Source organism: Oncorhynchus mykiss, chromosome 21 (assembly GCF_057628025.1).
Source record: "Oncorhynchus mykiss isolate SJ-2025 chromosome 21, ASM5762802v1, whole genome shotgun sequence".
NCBI classification, from domain to species: domain Eukaryota; kingdom Metazoa; phylum Chordata; class Actinopteri; order Salmoniformes; family Salmonidae; genus Oncorhynchus; species Oncorhynchus mykiss.
This window is the reverse complement of record NC_143042.1, coordinates 6298520-6317476: the sequence shown is the minus strand read 5'-3', so window position 1 is coordinate 6317476 and position 18957 is coordinate 6298520. Positions and strand designations below refer to the sequence as shown.

The window sequence follows — 18957 nt, the reverse complement described above, 5'->3', positions numbered from 1 at the left end:
CACCCTCTTTCCCATGCTACATCTTTCTCCTACTGGCTTTATTTAGTGTATCTCTCTGCCCTGTCCCCTCCTCTCCTTCACCCTCTTCCCCATGCTACATCTTTCTCCTATTGGCTTTATTTAGTGTATCTCTCTGCCCTGTCCCCTCCTCTCCTTCACCCTCTTCCCCATGCTACATCTTTCTCCTACTGGCTTTATTTAGTGTATCTCTCTGCCCTGTCCCCTCCTCCTTCACCCTCTTCCCCATGCTACATCTTTCTTCTACTGGCTTTATTTAGTGTATCTCTCTGCCCTGTCCCCTCCTCCTTCACCCTCTTCCCCATGCTACATCTTTCTCCTACTGGCTTTATTTAGTGTATCTCTCTGCCCTGTCCCCTCCTCTCCTTCACCCTCTTCCCCATGCTACATCTTTCTTCTACTGGCTTTATTTAGTGTATCTCTCTGCCCTGTCCCCTCCTCTCCTTCACCCTCTTCCCCATGCTACATCTTTCTTCTACTGGCTTTATTTAGTGTATCTCTCTGCCCTGTCCCCTCCTCTCCTTCAACCTCTTCCCCATGCTACATCTTTCTCCTACTGGCTTTATTTAGTGTATCTCTCTGCCCTGTCCCCTCCTCCTTCACCCTCTTCCCCATGCTACATCTTTCTTCTACTGGCTTTATTTAGTGTATCTCTCTGCCCTGTCCCCTCCTCTCCTTCACCCTCTTCCCCATGCTACATCTTTCTTCTACTGGCTTTATTTAGTGTATCTCTCTGCCCTGTCCCCTCCTCTCCTTCACCCTCTTTCCCATGCTACATCTTTCTTCTACTGGCTTTATTTAGTGTATCTCTCTGCCCTGTCCCCTCCTCTCCTTCACCCTCTTTCCCATGCTACATCTTTCTCCTACTGGCTTTATTTAGTGTATCTCTCTGCCCTGTCCCCTCCTCCTTCACCCTCTTCCCCATGCTACATCTTTCTTCTACTGGCTTTATTTAGTGTATCTCTCTGCCCTGTCCCCTCCTCTCCTTCACCCTCTTCCCCATGCTACATCTTTCTCCTACTGGCTTTATTTAGTGTATCTCTCTGCCCTGTCCCCTCCTCTCCTTCACCCTCTTCCCCATGCTACATCTTTCTCCTACTGGCTTTATTTAGTGTATCTCTCTGCCCTGTCCCCTCCTCTCCTTCACCCTCTTCCCCATGCTACATCTTTCTCCTACTGGCTTTATTTAGTGTATCTCTCTGCCCTGTCCCCTCCTCCTTCACCCTCTTCCCCATGCTACATCTTTCTTCTACTGGCTTTATTTAGTGTATCTCTCTGCCCTGTCCCCTCCTCCTTCACCCTCTTCCCCATGCTACATCTTTCTCCTACTGGCTTTATTTAGTGTATCTCTCTGCCCTGTCCCCTCCTCCTCCACCCTCTTCCCCATGCTACATCTTTCTCCTACTGGCTTTATTTAGTGTATCTCTCTGCCCTGTCCCCTCCTCTCCTTCACCCTCTTCCCCATGCTACATCTTTCTCCTACTGGCTTTATTTAGTGTATCTCTCTGCCCTGTCCCCTCCTCTCCTTCACCCTCTTCCCCATGCTACATCTTTCTCCTACTGGCTTTATTTAGTGTATCTCTCTGCCCTGTCCCCTCCTCTCCTTCACCCTCTTTCCCATGCTACATCTTTCTCCTACTGGCTTTATTTAGTGTATCTCTCTGCCCTGTCCCCTCCTCTCCTTCACCCTCTTCCCCATGCTACATCTTTCTTCTACTGGCTTTATTTAGTGTATCTCTCTGCCCTGTCCCCTCCTCTCCTTCACCCTCTTTCCCATGCTACATCTTTCTCCTACTGGCTTTATTTAGTGTATCTCTCTGCCCTGTCCCCTCCTCTCCTTCAACCTCTTCCCCATGCAACATCTTTCTCCTACTGGCTTTATTTAGTGTATCTCTCTGCCCTGTCCCCTCCTCCTTCACCCTCTTCCCCATGCTACATCTTTCTTCTACTGGCTTTATTTAGTGTATCTCTCTGCCCTGTCCCCTCCTCTCCTTCACCCTCTTCCCCATGCTACATCTTTCTCCTACTGGCTTTATTTAGTGTATCTCTCTGCCCTGTCCCCTCCTCTCCTTCACCCTCTTTCCCATGCTACATCTTTCTCCTACTGGCTTTATTTAGTGTATCTCTCTGCCCTGTCCCCTCCTCCTCCACCCTCTTTCCCATGCTACATCTTTCTCCTACTGGCTTTATTTAGTGTATCTCTCTGCCCTGTCCCCTCCTCCTTCACCCTCTTTCCCATGCTACATCTTTCTCCTACTGGCTTTATTTAGTGTATCTCTCTGCCCTGTCCCCTCCTCTCCTTCACCCTCTTCCCCATGCTACATCTTTCTCCTACTGGCTTTATTTAGTGTATCTCTCTGCCCTGTCCCCTCATCCTTCACCCTCTTCCCCATGCTACATCTTTCTCCTACTGGCTTTATTTAGTGTATCTCTCTGCCCTGTCCCCTCCTCCTTCACCCTCTTTCCCATGCTACATCTTTCTCCTACTGGCTTTATTTAGTGTATCTCTCTGCCCTGTCCCCTCCTCTCCTTCACCCTCTTCCCCATGCTACATCTTTCTTCTACTGGCTTTATTTAGTGTATCTCTCTGCCCTGTCCCCTCCTCTCCTTCACCCTCTTTCCCATGCTACATCTTTCTTCTACTGGCTTTATTTAGTGTATCTCTCTGCCCTGTCCCCTCCTCTCCTTCACCCTCTTTCCCATGCTACATCTTTCTCCTACTGGCTTTATTTAGTGTATCTATCTGCCTGTCCCCTCCTCTCCTTCACCCTCTTCCCCATGCTACATCTTTCTCCTACTGGCTTTATTTAGTGTATCTCTCTGCCCTGTCCCCTTCTCCTTCACCCTCTTCCCCATGCTACATCTTTCTTCTACTGGCTTTATTTAGTGTATCTCTCTGCCCTGTCCCCTCCTCTCCTTCACCCTCTTCCCCATGCTACATCTTTCTCCTACTGGCTTTATTTAGTGTATCTCTCTGCCCTGTCCCCTCCTCTCCTTCACCCTCTTCCCCATGCTACATCTTTCTTCTACTGGCTTTATTTAGTGTATCTCTCTGCCCTGTCCCCTCCTCTCCTTCACCCTCTTTCCCATGCTACATCTTTCTTCTACTGGCTTTATTTAGTGTATCTCTCTGCCCTGTCCCCTCCTCTCCTTCACCCTCTTTCCCATGCTACATCTTTCTCCTACTGGCTTTATTTAGTGTATCTATCTGCCTGTCCCCTCCTCTCCTTCACCCTCTTCCCCATGCTACATCTTTCTCCTACTGGCTTTATTTAGTGTATCTCTCTGCCCTGTCCCCTCCTCCTTCACCCTCTTCCCCATGCTACATCTTTCTTCTACTGGCTTTATTTAGTGTATCTCTCTGCCCTGTCCCCTCCTCTCCTTCACCCTCTTCCCCATGCTACATCTTTCTCCTACTGGCTTTATTTAGTGTATCTCTCTGCCCTGTCCCCTCCTCTCCTTCACCCTCTTCCCCATGCTACATCTTTCTCCTACTGGCTTTATTTAGTGTATCTCTCTGCCCTGTCCCCTCCTCTCCTTCACCCTCTTCCCCATGCTACATCTTTCTCCTACTGGCTTTATTTAGTGTATCTCTCTGCCCTGTCCCCTCCTCCTTCACCCTCTTCCCCATGCTACATCTTTCTTTTACTGGCTTTATTTAGTGTATCTCTCTGCCTGTCCCCTCCTCTCCAGCCACCCTCTCCTGTGTGCTTTCGCTTTTTACATGTTCATATGCTTCAGCCTCTCTCTCTCTCTCTCTCTCTTGCCCACCCCTCTCTCTCTCTCTCTCTCTCTCTCTCTCTCTTGCCCACCCCTCTCTCTCTCTCTCTTGCCCACCCCTCTCTCTCTCTCTCTCTTGCCCACTCCCCTCTCTCTCTCTCTTGCCCACTCCTCTCTCTCTCTCTCTTGCCCACTCCCCTCTCTCTCTCTCTCTCTCTCTTGCCCACCCCTCTCTCTCTTGCCCACTCCCCTCTCTCTCTCTCTTGCCCACCCCTCTCTCTCTCTCTCTTGCCCATCCCTCTCTCTCTCTCTCTTGCCCACTCCCCTCTCTCTCTCTCGCTTGCCCACTCCCCTCTCTCTCTCTCTCTTGCCCACTCCCCTCTCTCTCTCTTGCCCACCCCTCTCTCTCTCTCTCTTGCCCACTCCCCTCTCTCTCTCTCTCTCTCTTGCCCACCCCTCTCTCTCTCTCTCTCTTGCCCACCCCTCTCTCTCTCTCTTGCCCACCCCTCTCTCTCTCTCTCTTGCCCACCCCTCTCTCTCTCTCTCTTGCCCACCCCTCTCTCTCTCTCTCTCTTGCCCACCCCTCTCTCTCTCTCTCTTGCCCACCCCTCTCTCTCTCTCTCTTGCCCACCCCTCTCTCTCTCTCTTGCCCACCCCTCTCTCTCTCTCTCTTGCCCACCCCTCTCTCTCTCTCTCTTGCCCACCCCTCTCTCTCTCTCTCTTGCCCACCCCTCTCTCTCTCTCTCTCTTGCCCACCCCTCTCTCTCTCTCTTGCCCACCCCTCTCTCTCTCTCTCTTGCCCACCCCTCTCTCTCTCTCTCTCTTGCCCACCCCTCTCTCTCTCTCTTGCCCACCCCTCTCTCGTTCTTTCTCCCCATCTCTGATAAAGCATCTCATCTCAATGCGGCTCCCTGCGGTCTGTCATATGTCTCCCTTCTCCAGCTTGATTTATGTGGCTGTGGTGTATAAACCATAGTGTAGCTATATGAAACAAACCCTAAGCGTGCCCTCTCTCCTGCTCTATCTATGGATCAAGGGGGGGAGAGAGGGAGGAAAGGAGGGAGAGGAGGATGGAGGGGAAACGTATCTCGTATCAATAGAGCTATGTTGGCATGGAGACCTTTACTGATGGCCTCCTATATAAGCAGAGAGATGTATTGTCCCCCCACTCCGTAGGTACAGTACACACACCTCCCTCTCTCGCCCCGCTCAGCTTCACGTCTCCATTTGTTTCAATCTCTCCCCCTCTGAAGTTTTATTAAATATCCCAGGCTCCTCGGAGGGGGATGGCCATGCAGTGAGAGGAGATTTTTGATTGACATCAGATGCATTTGACCTGCGAATGAATCTTCTGGTTGTCTGTGTTAGAGAAGGGGAATGAGAGGGAGGAAGAGGGATAGGAACTGCGAGACAAAGAGAGAAAAACGGAAAGGGAGAGAGAAACCATGAGGGAGAGAAACCGAGAAGGAGAGAGGCAGAGATCAGACAAATCTATATGTCTGACAGTTCAGAGGAGCCATTCGGTCTCTTCCCAACCCTGAACAAAGAGCATTGTAAAAACAAATATGAACCATGGTCCCCCTCAGATTTCTGACCCATTACGTCAGAACATATTAGCTACAAGTCTGATCTTAGACCACAACCAACTGTTTCCTCCTCAAAGGTCACAGCATTGAAAGGTTTTTGTGCTTTTGATTCCTGTGGGGTCGAGAAACCGATAGAGGGGGGAGAAGGGGGATGTTTACGGATGCCCCAGTGTTCAGGTTTCATGGGAACAGGATGAATCACTGCTGTTTCTGACTACATGTAAATATATCATAGACAGTTCCCTGGGAATGGTATTCACTATGTGGTGCTACAGTACCTTCCCCTTGACTACTCCACTAACAAAACTACAAAACCTTTCTCTGTGGTTGTATTGGGATGGCTATGCAGCACACAGGCCGACTGTATTACAGGTGATAGTAACTGATGAGGGAGAGCCTAATGTAATATTGAGAGGGCAGAAATGCTCTTTCCCGGTCTCTTTCTCTTCACTCTCCTCTACCCGTGGCTGTGAGAATGAGTTAATATTCATCTTAATGATGGATGATGAATGACCCTGCGTGAGCCAGAGTGTGTGTGTGTGACATTGTTATTGTCCTGATTAACTAAACACTGTCTCAGGTCTCTCTATGGAGTAGGGAAAGAGAAGGAAGGAATGAGAACTGTGGTTTATCTCTCATTTCCTCTCTCTCTTACCATTTTCCTCTCTCTCTCTCTTTCTTTCGCTCTCTCTCTGTCATCTGTAATGGTTTCTAAGAGAAACAAACACTTGTGTTGTATCAGCAGGCTGCACCTGGCATTAACGCAAACGCTTAAGAAAATAATTAGCGGGTGTGTGTGGCTGCCTGGTCCCTGAAGATGCCCAAAGGCAGTGGAATGAATGCTACGGTATAGGAGCTGCAGGAGGAGAATTCTGCTGTCTGTGTATGTGAGAGACACTGTCATCCTTCACCGCAGAGACTTGGAGAAATGGGCATGTCACTCCGAAGGCAATGAGTGGATTCTCTCGGTGCTTGAAGAGCTTCTATGTATATGAGATGGCGCGTTATGTTCGATCACTGCTCAAATGTGAAGAATAGAGACAGCCTACAGTACCATCAGAAATATCCATTAAATGGAAAGTTAACAATGTTAAGAATATATTTCTGATCATCCAGTACTTTGCTGCTTCGTATCAATAGGTGCCTTACTCGCCTACTTGCTGTTAAATGCAGTGGCGGCTGGTGACATCCCTTTGGCCATAATACTGTGGCCATGTATTGGCGGCCATACTCAGAGGTCCCATGCAACCAGCCCTCCTGCATTGCATCCTGGGTAATGAACCATGTGGCCGTTGTGTCCTTTCAATCCCAACAGGAGGGTGAATTCTCACTACAGGCAGTAAATCCAACACCTGATTGGAACTGGAGGGGCTCAGCTGTGCCCCTAATGCCCCTCCAAGGATCAGAAAGGTGCTGACAGGCGAAATCAGCACTTTTGTGTGCTAACTGCTAAAGGATGATGCCAACATTAGCATAATGGCCCTAACATGTGCAGGTGTATCTTTTATGTATGGGTGGTTTATGGGGTGTGCTAACTGTCAAGAGACAGATCCTGCTAGCTGTTAGCATGAGATCATTGGTGCAGTTGATAGTCATTGCTGCTGAGATTAGCGAAAAGGCACTAACACTTTGGGACCCATATGGCATTGCAGTGGTGATGAAAGACCATTTGTGAACTGAAGCTAGTCTTTAGCTTAAGATAAGCATTGTGATGTACAACTAGCACGAAAGTGGAACAATTTGGTGGCTCAACAGTACTGAACTATGCAGACAGTTTTGGTTAGCATTAGCGCACTTGTGACGTTTGATACACTGACACCTCAGTGTCAATAGTTGTTTCCGCGGTGTCAGTAGTTGTTTCCGCGGTGTCAGTAGTTGTTTCCGCGGTGTCAGTAGCTGTTTCCGCGGTGTCAGTAGCTGTTTCCGCGGTGTCAGTAGCTGTTTCCGCGGTGTCAGTAGCTGTTTCCGCGGTGTCAGTAGCTGTTTCCGCGGTGTCAGTAGCTGTTGCCGCGGTGTCAGTAGCTGTTGCCGCGGTGTCAGTAGCTGTTTCCGCGGTGTCAGTAGTTGTTGCCGCGGTGTCAGTAGCTGTTGCCGCGGTGTCAGTAGCTGTTTCCGCGGTGTCAGTAGCTGTTGCCGCGGTGTCAGTAGTTGTTTCCGCGGTGTCAGTAGCTGTTGCCGCGGTGTCAGTAGTTGTTGCCGCGGTGTCAGTAGTTGTTGCCGCGGTGTCAGTAGCTGTTGCCGCGGTGTCAGTAGCTATTTCCGCGGTGTGAATGGCTATTTGGTGTCAGAAGTAAGGACTAGCCATTTGGGTGCTGTATTCCTCAAATAAATGTTTATTTGTGAAGTACACGGTTTACAGGTGTAAAAGGTGCAGTGAAAATGCTTGTGTGCCATTTCCCTTTAACATTGCAGTACAATAATCAATCATCAGTCAATAAATGTCCAGTTAGCACGACCACGGGGACAGCTAGCTATAGGACAGGGTGTGTCAATGCAATCAGAAACCTATAGTCATGCAGGCTCTATCAATCAAATAAACCCACGAGAGTCATCATCTTCATCACTATGATGAAGGGTTTCCTATCTCAGTACTTGTTGTTGTTGATTTTCTTTATCCTTTTTGTCCTCCTGTTTATTTTCTGGGTGTGTCCGTATTAGAAATTGTTTGGCCAGTGTGTTTTCTGAGGAGAAAAGAGAGCACAATTAGCCATAGAAAATAAACCCTGCATAGATCTCCTGTTTCCAGAGGGACAGGTATAGAACCTTTCTCCTGGTGACAGGATGGCACGGCTCGCCAATATTCACACGTCCTCTGGCCCTTCCATTGACGTGGGGAGCCTCTAATGAATGGATTGGCATGCCCGTCACTGTTGCGCTGACGGTTGCTTCCATTGGCTGGATCAACCTTTGGCCCCGTCTCTTCTACAGTCTGACTGATCCCAGATGAACCACTGCTGTGGGATGGGGAATGGGCCGAATGGGCAGGACAATTTAATGTTTTGTGTGTCTCTCGCTCTCTTCTCTCTCCTGCTGTCAGTAAATGGGGAATGTTAGTAGTTGTTTTTTAGGTGTGTATGTGTGGGCTGATGTGATTGATTTGAATGTGTAATGTGTGTAGTGTATGATATTGATTGTAAATACTAAAGTCTGTCTCCTCCAGGCGGTTTGAGGTGAGTCCAGTGTGTGCTGATCTGCAGGGTCAGATCCTGAAGTGCTACCAGGAACACAGTGGGAAGACGCTGCTCTGCTCCACCATCGCCTCCCGCTACCTGCAGTGTGTCAACCAAGCTAAACAGGTGGGCCCACGTGGTGGGGGGGTGTGTGTGTGTGTGTGTACCTTGGGATACGTATGAATAACTTGTTGGTGTCTATCCCCATCTACTGTAATTTATAAGACATGTTGTTTTGTTTACAAATCTCTACTGTCTGAAAAGTAAAACATGAATGAGTTCTACATCTAATGAAAGCATCTGTTTATTCCCATATTGCTGCATGATTTTGTTGTCTGAAAAGAATGGCAATAATGATCTTGCCCCCCTACGGGCAACTGCTACAGACATTAGAAAGTAAGTTGTACTGTTCCAGGATCTGTCTCTCCCAGTAGAGTAGCTATGGGCAACTGCTACAGACATTAGAAAGTAAGTTGTACTGTTCCAGGATCTGTCTCTCCCAGTAGAGGAGCTACGGGCAACTGCTACAGACATTAGAAAGTAAGTTGTACTGTTCCGGGATCTGTCTCTCCCAGTAGAGTAGCTACGGGCAACTGCTACAGACATTAGAAAGTAAGTTGTACTGTTCCAGGATCTGTCTCTCCCAGTAGAGTAGCTATGGGCAACTGCTACAGACATTAGAAAGTAAGTTGTACTGTTCCAGGATCTGTCTCTCCCAGTAGAGTAGCTACGGGCAACTGCTACAGACATTAGAAAGTAAGTTGTACTGTTCCGGGATCTGTCTCTCCCAGTAGTTGTCATGTAGCTTCATCAAACCCCAGATGTACTTAGGTCACTGTGTGTAGTACCACTAGTACAGTTAATTTCCTTCCTACATGACTTCATGGTTGTTGCCGACCAAACAGACACGTCTTTCTCTCTACATCCGTCTCATTGAAAAATGTGCATCTTAGAGCACTGTCAATAAACACACACTCGCATAGCTTGACTGGTCACACACACACACACACACACACACACACACACACACACACATACATACATACATACACTAACAAAGACTCTTGGTTGCCCCTGCGTTTGAGACCATAGTGTTTCTCGCTTGCTAAAACTCACTCTAAACTGTAGGTTCAGAGGAAAGGTCTATTTCCATAATACCTGCTGACGCTGGCTGCTTTCTTTCACTGCTTAAGTGTGTGTTTAATTTAATAAGGTCCAGGCCAGACGACCAGGTCAGACGGTGCCGTTCTGATACCATTGTCCTCTCGTTCTTTCTTTATTTCTCTCAAGTCATTGGAAAGTGGACGTGTTTTAGGCCCTCTAAGAAACGCATATGGTAATGGTATTGTCTCAACGTTGATATTAATGGCACACACACACACACACAAGGATAGACGTAAACACACACACACACGCACACACACACACACACACACACACACAAGGACAGACGTAAACACACACACACACACACACACACACACAAGGATAGACGTAAACACACACACACGCACACACACACACACACACAAAACACACAAGGATAGACGTAAACACACACTCTCCTCTGGCACTTGTCGATATACAGTGGTAGAGTCAGACAAAACCCACTGTATATTCAGATAGGTTTTCTGTTAGATTTTTTCTTTTACAATTTGCCAGTTTCTAGAGAGCTGTGTTCCGCCGCTGTCCCTCGGGTATTAGTAATACATCTAGGCCCGCGGGGGGCGGCTAGCTTTTAAGCTATACATCATGTAAATAACACTATGTATTATTCATTTGTACGAGTGCTCCCTACCTGTAGCCTCTTTGGAATCCCACAAGGCTGTGTGTTCCCTGCCGCACACATTCACTGCTCTGATCTTGTAAATGTGGAAATCAGCCTGGAATATTATGGGAAGCCACAGAGTTGATCAGCTTCCCGCAATCAAAATACACTCGTAGTAGAGTTATCTGTGTAAGAAAGCGGTTACAATCATCAGGTGAGAGATGAAACAGAGCCCTGATAGAGCTCTACAGCAGGGGATACAGCCCACTGCAGAGGGACAATATAACCTAGTTAAAATAATAGGAGAAGAGGTAATACAGCCCACTGCAGAGGGACAATATAACCTAGTTAAAAGAATAGGAGAAGAGGTGATACAGCCCACTGCAGAGGGACAATATAACCTAGTTAAAAGAATAGGAGAAGAGGTGATACAGCCCACTGCAGAGGGACAATATAACCTAGTTAAAAGAATAGGAGAAGACGTAATACAGCCCACTGCAGGGGGACAATATAACCTAGTTAAAAGAATAGTAGAAGAGGTGATACAGCCCACTGCAGAGGGACAATATAACCTAGTTAAAAGAATAGGAGAAGAGGTGATACAGCCCACTGCAGAGGGACAATATAACCTAGTTAAAAGAATAGGAGAAGAGGTGATACAGCCCACTGCAGGGGGACAATATAACCTAGTTAAAAGAATAGTAGAAGAGGTGATACAGCCCACTGCAGGGGGACAATATAACCTAGTTAAAAGAATAGTAGAAGAGGTAATACAGCCCACTGCAGGGGGACAATATAACCTAGTTAAAATAATAGGAGAAGAGGTGATACAGCCCACTGCAGAGGGACAATATAACCTAGTTAAAAGAATAGGAGAAGAGGTGATACAGCCCACTGCAGAGGGACAATATAACCTAGTTAAAAGAATAGTAGAAGAGGTAATACAGCCCACTGCAGGGGGACAATATAACCTAGTTAAAAGAATAGTAGAAGAGGTGATACAGCCCACTGCAGGGGGACAATATAACCTAGTTAAAAGAATAGGAGAAGAGGTGATACAGCCCACTGCAGAGGGACAATATAACCTAGTTAAAAGAATAGGAGAAGAGGTAATACAGCCCACTGCAGAGGGACAATATAACCTAGTTAAAAGAATAGGAGAAGAGGTGATACAGCCCACTGCAGAGGGACAATATAACCTAGTTAAAAGAATAGGAGAAGAGGTGATACAGCCCACTGCAGAGGGACAATATAACCTAGTTAAAATAATAGGAGAAGAGGTGATACAGCCCACTGCAGAGGGACAATATAACATAGTTAAAAGAATAGGAGAAGAGGTAATACAGCCCACTGCAGAGGGACAATATAACCTAGTTAAAAGAATAGGAGAAGAGGTGATACAGCCCACTGCAGAGGGACAATATAACCTAGTTAAAAGAATAGGAGAAGAGGTGATACAGCCCACTGCAGAGGGACAATATAACCTAGTTAAAATAATAGGAGAAGAGGTGATACAGCCCACTGCAGAGGGACAATATAACCTAGTTAAAAGAATAGGAGAAGAGGTGATACAGCCCACTGCAGAGGGACAATATAACCTAGTTAAAAGAATAGGAGAAGAGGTGATACAGCCCACTGCAGAGGGACAATATAACCTAGTTAAAAGAATAGGAGAAGAGGTGATACAGCCCACTGCAGGGGGACAATATAACCTAGTTAAAAGAATAGGAGAAGAGGTGATACAGCCCACTGCAGAGGGACAATATAACCTAGTTAAAATAATAGGAGAAGAGGTGATACAGCCCACTGCAGAGGGACAATATAACCTAGTTAAAAGAATAGGAGAAGAGGTGATACAGCCCACTGCAGAGGGACAATATAACCTAGTTAAAATAATAGGAGAAGAGGTAATGAAAGTGGGGTCGTAATGGTTTATTATTGTTATTTTTTTGCAGATGCGGTAGAGTAGCTACACAGTAACCAAGCAGGAAGCTATGTGGAGGGGTCAAAAGGTCAAATTTATCAAGCACCAGATAAGACCTAGATGGGGTCAAATCTCTGCCTTTCAACCTACTCTTATCTGTGTCTCAATTCATCTTTCTGTGATTCATTGCATCCTTCTCAATCTTCTTGAAGGAGAAAGTCCAATGTCCCTCCCCTTTGACCTTCTCCAACGTGTTTTGGGAAGGAGGCAAGGAGAGGGACTAGGCTAATCGACGAAAGATGATGAATTGAGAAATAGCCCCAGTTGCTATAAAAGACACTTACACTTCACACTCCACACAAAACCCCAACCTCCTTCAAGGTTCAAACGGCCCACTAAACCACTAAACAAGCCCGTAATGAATTACCCCTAGATAGGATTGTCCACTCCATCACCATTGAACACATAATAAAAATAATAATAATAATAATAATAATAATAATAATAATAATAATAATATGACATCATCTGTCTTAGTATTGACTGGGCCAAGAGAGGGGAAAGACTACAGGGTTGTCATCAGACAGGCCTTTGTGACTGATAATTACTAGTATTCCTTATCATCACCCCGCGATAATATTTAGACCTTGATGGCCTCTTGCACGCGCGTGCACACACACACACACACACACACACACACACACACTCCCTGTCACTTTATAATACACACAATGCTAAACGGATCCAGATAGCGACTGACTGGGGTTATTATATAGAAAGAGGGGGAATAGAGCGACTGGAAGGACTGATAAAGAGGAAGAAGAGTCTTTTGAGAGGCCCATGAATAGAACGTTTATCACGGGGCCCGATCTCTCTCGCTCTCTCTCTTCATTGCATATTCTCGTCGCATGACCACTTCTTGCCTGGTTGCCTCCCCCAGTCATCTTGGATCTCGGAGGTCTTACTAGCTGCTACAGCTTTTTTGGGATGTAAAAATCTCAAATAAATCTTCCTTGTTGACGGTCTTTGCACAGAGTTGAAACAAGGTTTAAAACAGCTTGTTCTATGTTTGACGTGATCCTGCTGTAAACCAGTTAGCATGCTCTCTGACCATATCTATTCAGTTTGGCTACCTCCGTTCTGTCACATCACAGCATTAGATAAGGTCCCAGCCTTCAGAAATGTGTCTGTTAGGTTGGGTAGAGTAAATGTTGTTCATCTGTAATGACTGGTGTCATGGTAGTATAGAGTGTGTTGTCTGTTAGGTTGGACAGAGTAAATGTTGTTCATCTGTAATGACTGGTATCATGGTAGTATAGAGTGTGTTGTCTGTTAGGTTGGACAGAGTAAATGTTGTTCATCTGTAATGACTGGTATCATGGTAGTATAGAGTGTATCGTCTGTTAGGTTGGGCAGAGTAAATGTTGTTCATCTGTAATGACTGGTATCATGGTAGTATAGAGTGTAGTTTAGTGTGTAGAATGAATTGATCCGCTTGCTGTTGGACAGCTATAGGGAGGCACCGACATGGATGAATCTAATCTAGAACACAAATCAATCTACTGCCCCTCCCTCTCTCCCTCTCTCCCTCCCTCCCTCCCTCCCTCCCTCCCTCCCTCCCTCCCTCCCTCCCTCCCTCCCTCCCTCCCTCCCTCCCTCCCTCCCTCTCTCCCTATCTGTATTCAATCACTTTGGCTTTTTCTCCTTTGTTCTCCCTCTTAAGTAAAACATTTTTGGGGCCACTTTTCTGTGTTCCCAACCCCCACATTGTTTTCCTCTCCCCTCCCCATCTCCTCTAATTGTTCTCACCACACTTCTCCTGGAATGTTTCATTGTGAGGCAGCAAATGCTATAGCCTGTATCAAATGGGGATTGACAGGGAGGGTGATGTGTTGGGGATTGACAGGGAGGGTGATGTGTTGGGGATTGACAGGGAGGGTGATGTGTTGGGGATTGACAGGGAGGGTGATGTGTTGGGGATTGACAGGGAGGCTGATGTGTTGGGGATTGACAGGGAGGGTGATGTGTTGGGGATTGACAGGGAGGCTGATGTGTTGGGGATTGACAGGGAGGGTGATGTGTTGGGGATTGACAGGGAGGGTGATGTGTTGGGGATTGACAGGGAGGGTGATGTGTTGGGGATTGACAGGGAGGGTGATGTGTTGGGGATTGACAGGGAGGGTGATGTGTTGGGGATTGACAGGGAGGGTGATGTGTTGGGGATTGACAGGGAGGCTGATGTGTTGGGGATTGACAGGGAGGCTGATGTGTTGGGGATTGACAGGGAGGCTGATGTGTTGGGGATTGACAGGGAGGGTGATGTGTTGGGGATTGACAGGGAGGGTGATGTGTTGGGGATTGACAGGGAGGGTGATGTGTTGGGGATTGACAGGGAGGGTGATGTGTTGGGGATTTGTGGCAAGAGTTATCGCTAATATGAAATCCCCTCCTTCCCTCCCTCTCTCTACGTCCCTCCTCCCCTCTCTCACATTCTCTCTTTTTTTTTGATCCTGTTGTTCCAGAACAAGTTGAGGACTGGGGGCTAAGAGTGAGGTGCTGTGGCATTACGGTTTATAAACCCTTTATCGACTGCAAATGAGTGGAGAGGAGAGGAAGCACCAGAGATCGCAACCCCGACTCGAGGTAGAAACAGAACCGCACCCTGACCAGAACCAGGAACCCAAGACAACCAGACAACCCTGAGAGAGATGGACACCCCTTAGCCCAACACCCTTCTCCCACAGACCCCCAAACCCTTTACTCCTTCGTAAGATCCCACGTACAGTACCTACACCCCTTCTCCCCCACCCCACTCCACTGCATGTCTATCTCTACTACCAAGAGGGAGGAGGACAACGGTAGCACTTCCTAAAGAGTACAGTGCAGTAGCTCCATCACGCAGCAGCTCCATCACGCAGCAGCAGTAGGAGAAGTGCAACTGTCCGCCATGTTGGAGACGCATGAATACATGCAGAGACGGAGAGTTTAAGCCTAGGCGGAGTCCACCAGAACCAATGCAGGCCCAGAGCTGAAGATATCCTCACGGACTGAACCACTATCATTACCAACACGCATCACCAACCAATCAGCTCACCTCTCTTACAAAGCCACTAGTCCGCCCCATCACCACCCAACCAGCTCACCCCTCTTACAAAGCCACTAGTCTGCCCCATCACCACCCAACCAGCTCACCCCTCTTACAAAGCCACTAGTCTGCCCCATCACCACCCAACCAGCTCACCCCTCTTACAAAGCCACTAGTCCGCCCCATCACCACCCAATCAGCTCACCTCTCTTACAAAGCTACTAGTCCGCCCCATCACCACCCAACCAGCTCACCTCCCTTACAAAGCCACTAGTCCGCCCCATCACCACCCAACCAGCTCACCTCCCTTACAAAGCCACTAGTCCGCCCCATCACTACCCAACCAGCTCACCCCTCTTACAAAGCCACTAGTCCGCCCCATCACCACCCAACCAGCTCACCTCCCTTACAAAGCCACTAGTCTGCCCCATCACCACCCAACCAGCTCACCCATCTTACAAAGCCACTAGTCCGCCCCATCACCACCCAACCAGCTCACCTCCCTTACAAAGCCACTAGTCCGCCCCATCACCACCCAACCAGCTCACCCATCTTACAAAGCCACTAGTCCGCCCCATCACCACCCAACCAGCTCACCTCCCTTACAAAGCCACTAGTCTGCCCCATCACCACCCAACCAGCTCACCCATCTTACAAAGCCACTAGTCCGCCCCATCACCACCCAACCAGCTCACCTCCCTTACAAAGCCACTAGTCTGCCCCATCACCACCCAACCAGCTCACCTCCCTTACAAAGCCACCAGTCCGCCCCATCACCACCCAACCAGCTCACCTCCCTTACAAAGCCACCAGTCCGCCCCATCACCACCCAACCAGCTCACCTCCCTTACAAAGCCACTAGTCCGCCCCATCACCACCCAACCAGCTCACCCATCTTACAAAGCCACTAGTCCGCCCCATCACCACCCAACCAGCTCACCCATCTTACAAAGCCACTAGTCCGCCCCATCACCACCCAACCAGCTCACCTCCCTTACAAAGCCACTAGTCCGCCCCATCACCACCCAACCAGCTCACCCATCTTACAAAGCCACTAGTCCGCCCCATCACCACCCAACCAGCTCACCTCCCTTACAAAGCCACTAGTCCGCCCCATCACCACCCAACCAGCTCACCCATCTTACAAAGCCACTAGTCCGCCCCATCACCACCCAACCAGCTCACCCATCTTACAAAGCCACTAGTCCGCCCCATCACCACCCAACCAGCTCACCTCCCTTACAAAGCCACTAGTCCGCCCCATCACCACCCAACCAGCTCACCCATCTTACAAAGCCACTAGTCCGCCCCATCACCACCCAACCAGCTCACCTCCCTTACAAAGCCACCAGTCCGCCCCATCACCACCCAACCAGCTCACCCATCTTACAAAGCCACTAGTCCGCCCCATCACCACCCAACCAGCTCACCCCTCTTACAAAGCCACTAGTCCGCCCCATCACCACCCAACCAGCTCACCTCCCTTACAAAGCCACTAGTCCGCCCCATCACTACCTAACCAGCTCACCCCTCTTACAAAGCCACTAGTCCGCCCCATCACCACCCAACCAGCTCACCTCTCTTACAAAGCCACTAGTCTGCCCCATCACCACCCAACCAGCTCACCCATCTTACAAAGCCACTAGTCCGCCCCATCACCACCCAACCAGCTCACCTCCCTTACAAAGCCACTAGTCTGCCCCATCACCACCCAACCAGCTCACCTCCCTTACAAAGCCACTAGTCCGCCCCATCACCACCCAACCAGCTCACCTCCCTTACAAAGCCACTAGTCCGCCCCATCACCACACCCTCTATCATAAACCTACATGATCACATGACTTCTATCCACCAGGCTTCACCCTGCTGTATCCCTCTATCCACTATATAAACCTACATGATCACATGACTTCTATCCACCCTACTGTATCCCTCTATCCACTATATAAACCTACATGATCACATGACTTCTATCCACCAGGCTTCACCCTCTGTATCCCTCTATCCCTGTGCACTGTCCTGCACACACACCATTGTGTCTGAACGTTGCGTGTGTTCCAGTGTGTTAGTAATGCATCTATTTGTTTTGTTTTCATCCCAACCGTGTCACAATCACTTCTGACACACGTCTGATCAGAGGAAATTAAAGAATGAATCTGGAATTTACCTTGTTGTCGTTGAATGTGTCTCTCAATATTAAATGTGAAATAGTGTGTGTGTGTGTGTGTGTGTGTGAAAGAGACTCTATTGTGTAGTCTCTGTGTTGTGTATTCCTATGTAAGTGACATCAGAAGGACGACTGTTCTTCAGTGACGGAGCCACAGTCATCTTGTCTCCCTGGCGACAACGCACCTGGCAGACGAAGAGATGGCGAAACCCACCCAGAGAGAGATGGAAAGGAAGAGAGGGAACACTCCTCACACTTGTATCCTCCTCTCTTCCCTTCCTCTCAGACATGTCATCAGTCCTCTGTGCTGCTCCAGTTCAGTGGAGGACTACAAATCTAATACTACCAGCAACAAGACTGCTTCACAATGCCGTCTGCACTCTATACCAGACTGTGTGTGTGTGTGTGTGTGTGTGTGTGTGTGTGTGTGTGTGTGTGGGTCTGTTGGGATGTCAGGTTCATCATCCCAGCTGGAGATGTTGAGAAGAAACCTGATGTTGAGAAGAAACCTGATCTCAACTCCGTGTCAGACACACAGACCTACACACACAGTCTACAGAATGGAGTGTGCGCGCATTAGTAAGTCTCTGTGTCTGATCCCTCCATGTCAGTCACTGTTTGACTTGGTGGTTAGGGCTGAGTGACCTTTGGGGTGGGGGTGACTGGGGTTCAGATGTGGTGGGAGTTCAGGCCAGAGCAGGTGTTACCCGGCGTCTAGACCTCTAGGCTTCTGTCTCCTCACTCTCCCGGTCTTACCCGGGAGCGTTGTAACCTACTACCAGTCCCCGTTCAAAGGCAGTCATCCTCTGAATGGCACACATACACAATCCATGTCTCAATTGTCTCCGGGCTTAAAAATCATCTACACAAGTGACATCAATAAGGGATCATAGCTTTCACCTGGTCAGTCTATGTCATGGAAAGAGTAGGTGTTAATATTTTATTTACTCAGTGTATATCTGTGGACCAACTCCTCTCGGTCTTCACTGCTCCTTAGTACAGTTCTGTGCCACTATTCCTCACTAACATACAGGCTCAGTCTATTTTCTTTCTGTCCACGGTCAATTGTTCTATCTGGCTCTCTTTCTCGTTCTATCTGGCTCTCTCTCTCGTTCTCTTTTTCTCTCCCTTTCTATCTCTCCCAACTGTCTTTCTCTCTTGTTCTATCTGGCTCTCTCTCTTGTTCCATCAGGCTCTCTTTCTTGTTCTATCAGGCTCTCTCTTGTTCTATCAGGCTCTCTCTCTTGTTCTATCTGGCTCTCTCTCTTGTTCTATCTGGCTCTCTCTCTTGTTCTATCTGGCTCTCTCTCTTGTTCTATCAGGCTCTCTCTCTTGTTCTATCAGGCTCTCTCTCTTGTTCTATCAGGCTCTCTCTCTTGTTCTATCAGGCTCTCTCTCTTGTTCTATCAGGCTCTCTCTCTTGTTCTATCAGGCTCTCTCTCTTGTTCTATCTGGCTCTCTCTCTTGTTCTATCTGGCTCTCTCTCTTGTTCTATCTGGCTCTCTCTCTTGCTCTATCT

At 48.2% G+C, this 18957-nt stretch overlaps 1 protein-coding gene across 2 annotated transcripts in view; it reads left to right on the top strand.

Annotated features, from left to right (window-relative positions):
• Window positions 1-17437, top strand: part of LOC110500993 (MICOS complex subunit MIC19) — a 110503-nt gene extending 93066 nt beyond the window's left edge. For both annotated transcript variants that reach the window (XM_036957069.2, XM_090213616.1), the window contains exons 8-9: window positions 8485-8620; window positions 14709-17437. In XM_036957069.2, coding sequence (XP_036812964.2) covers window positions 8485-8620; window positions 14709-14732 — 160 coding nt within the window. In that variant the 3' untranslated portion in view covers window positions 14733-17437. The remainder of the gene's footprint in view (window positions 1-8484; window positions 8621-14708) is intronic.
• Window positions 17438-18957: the final 1520 nt, after the last annotated feature.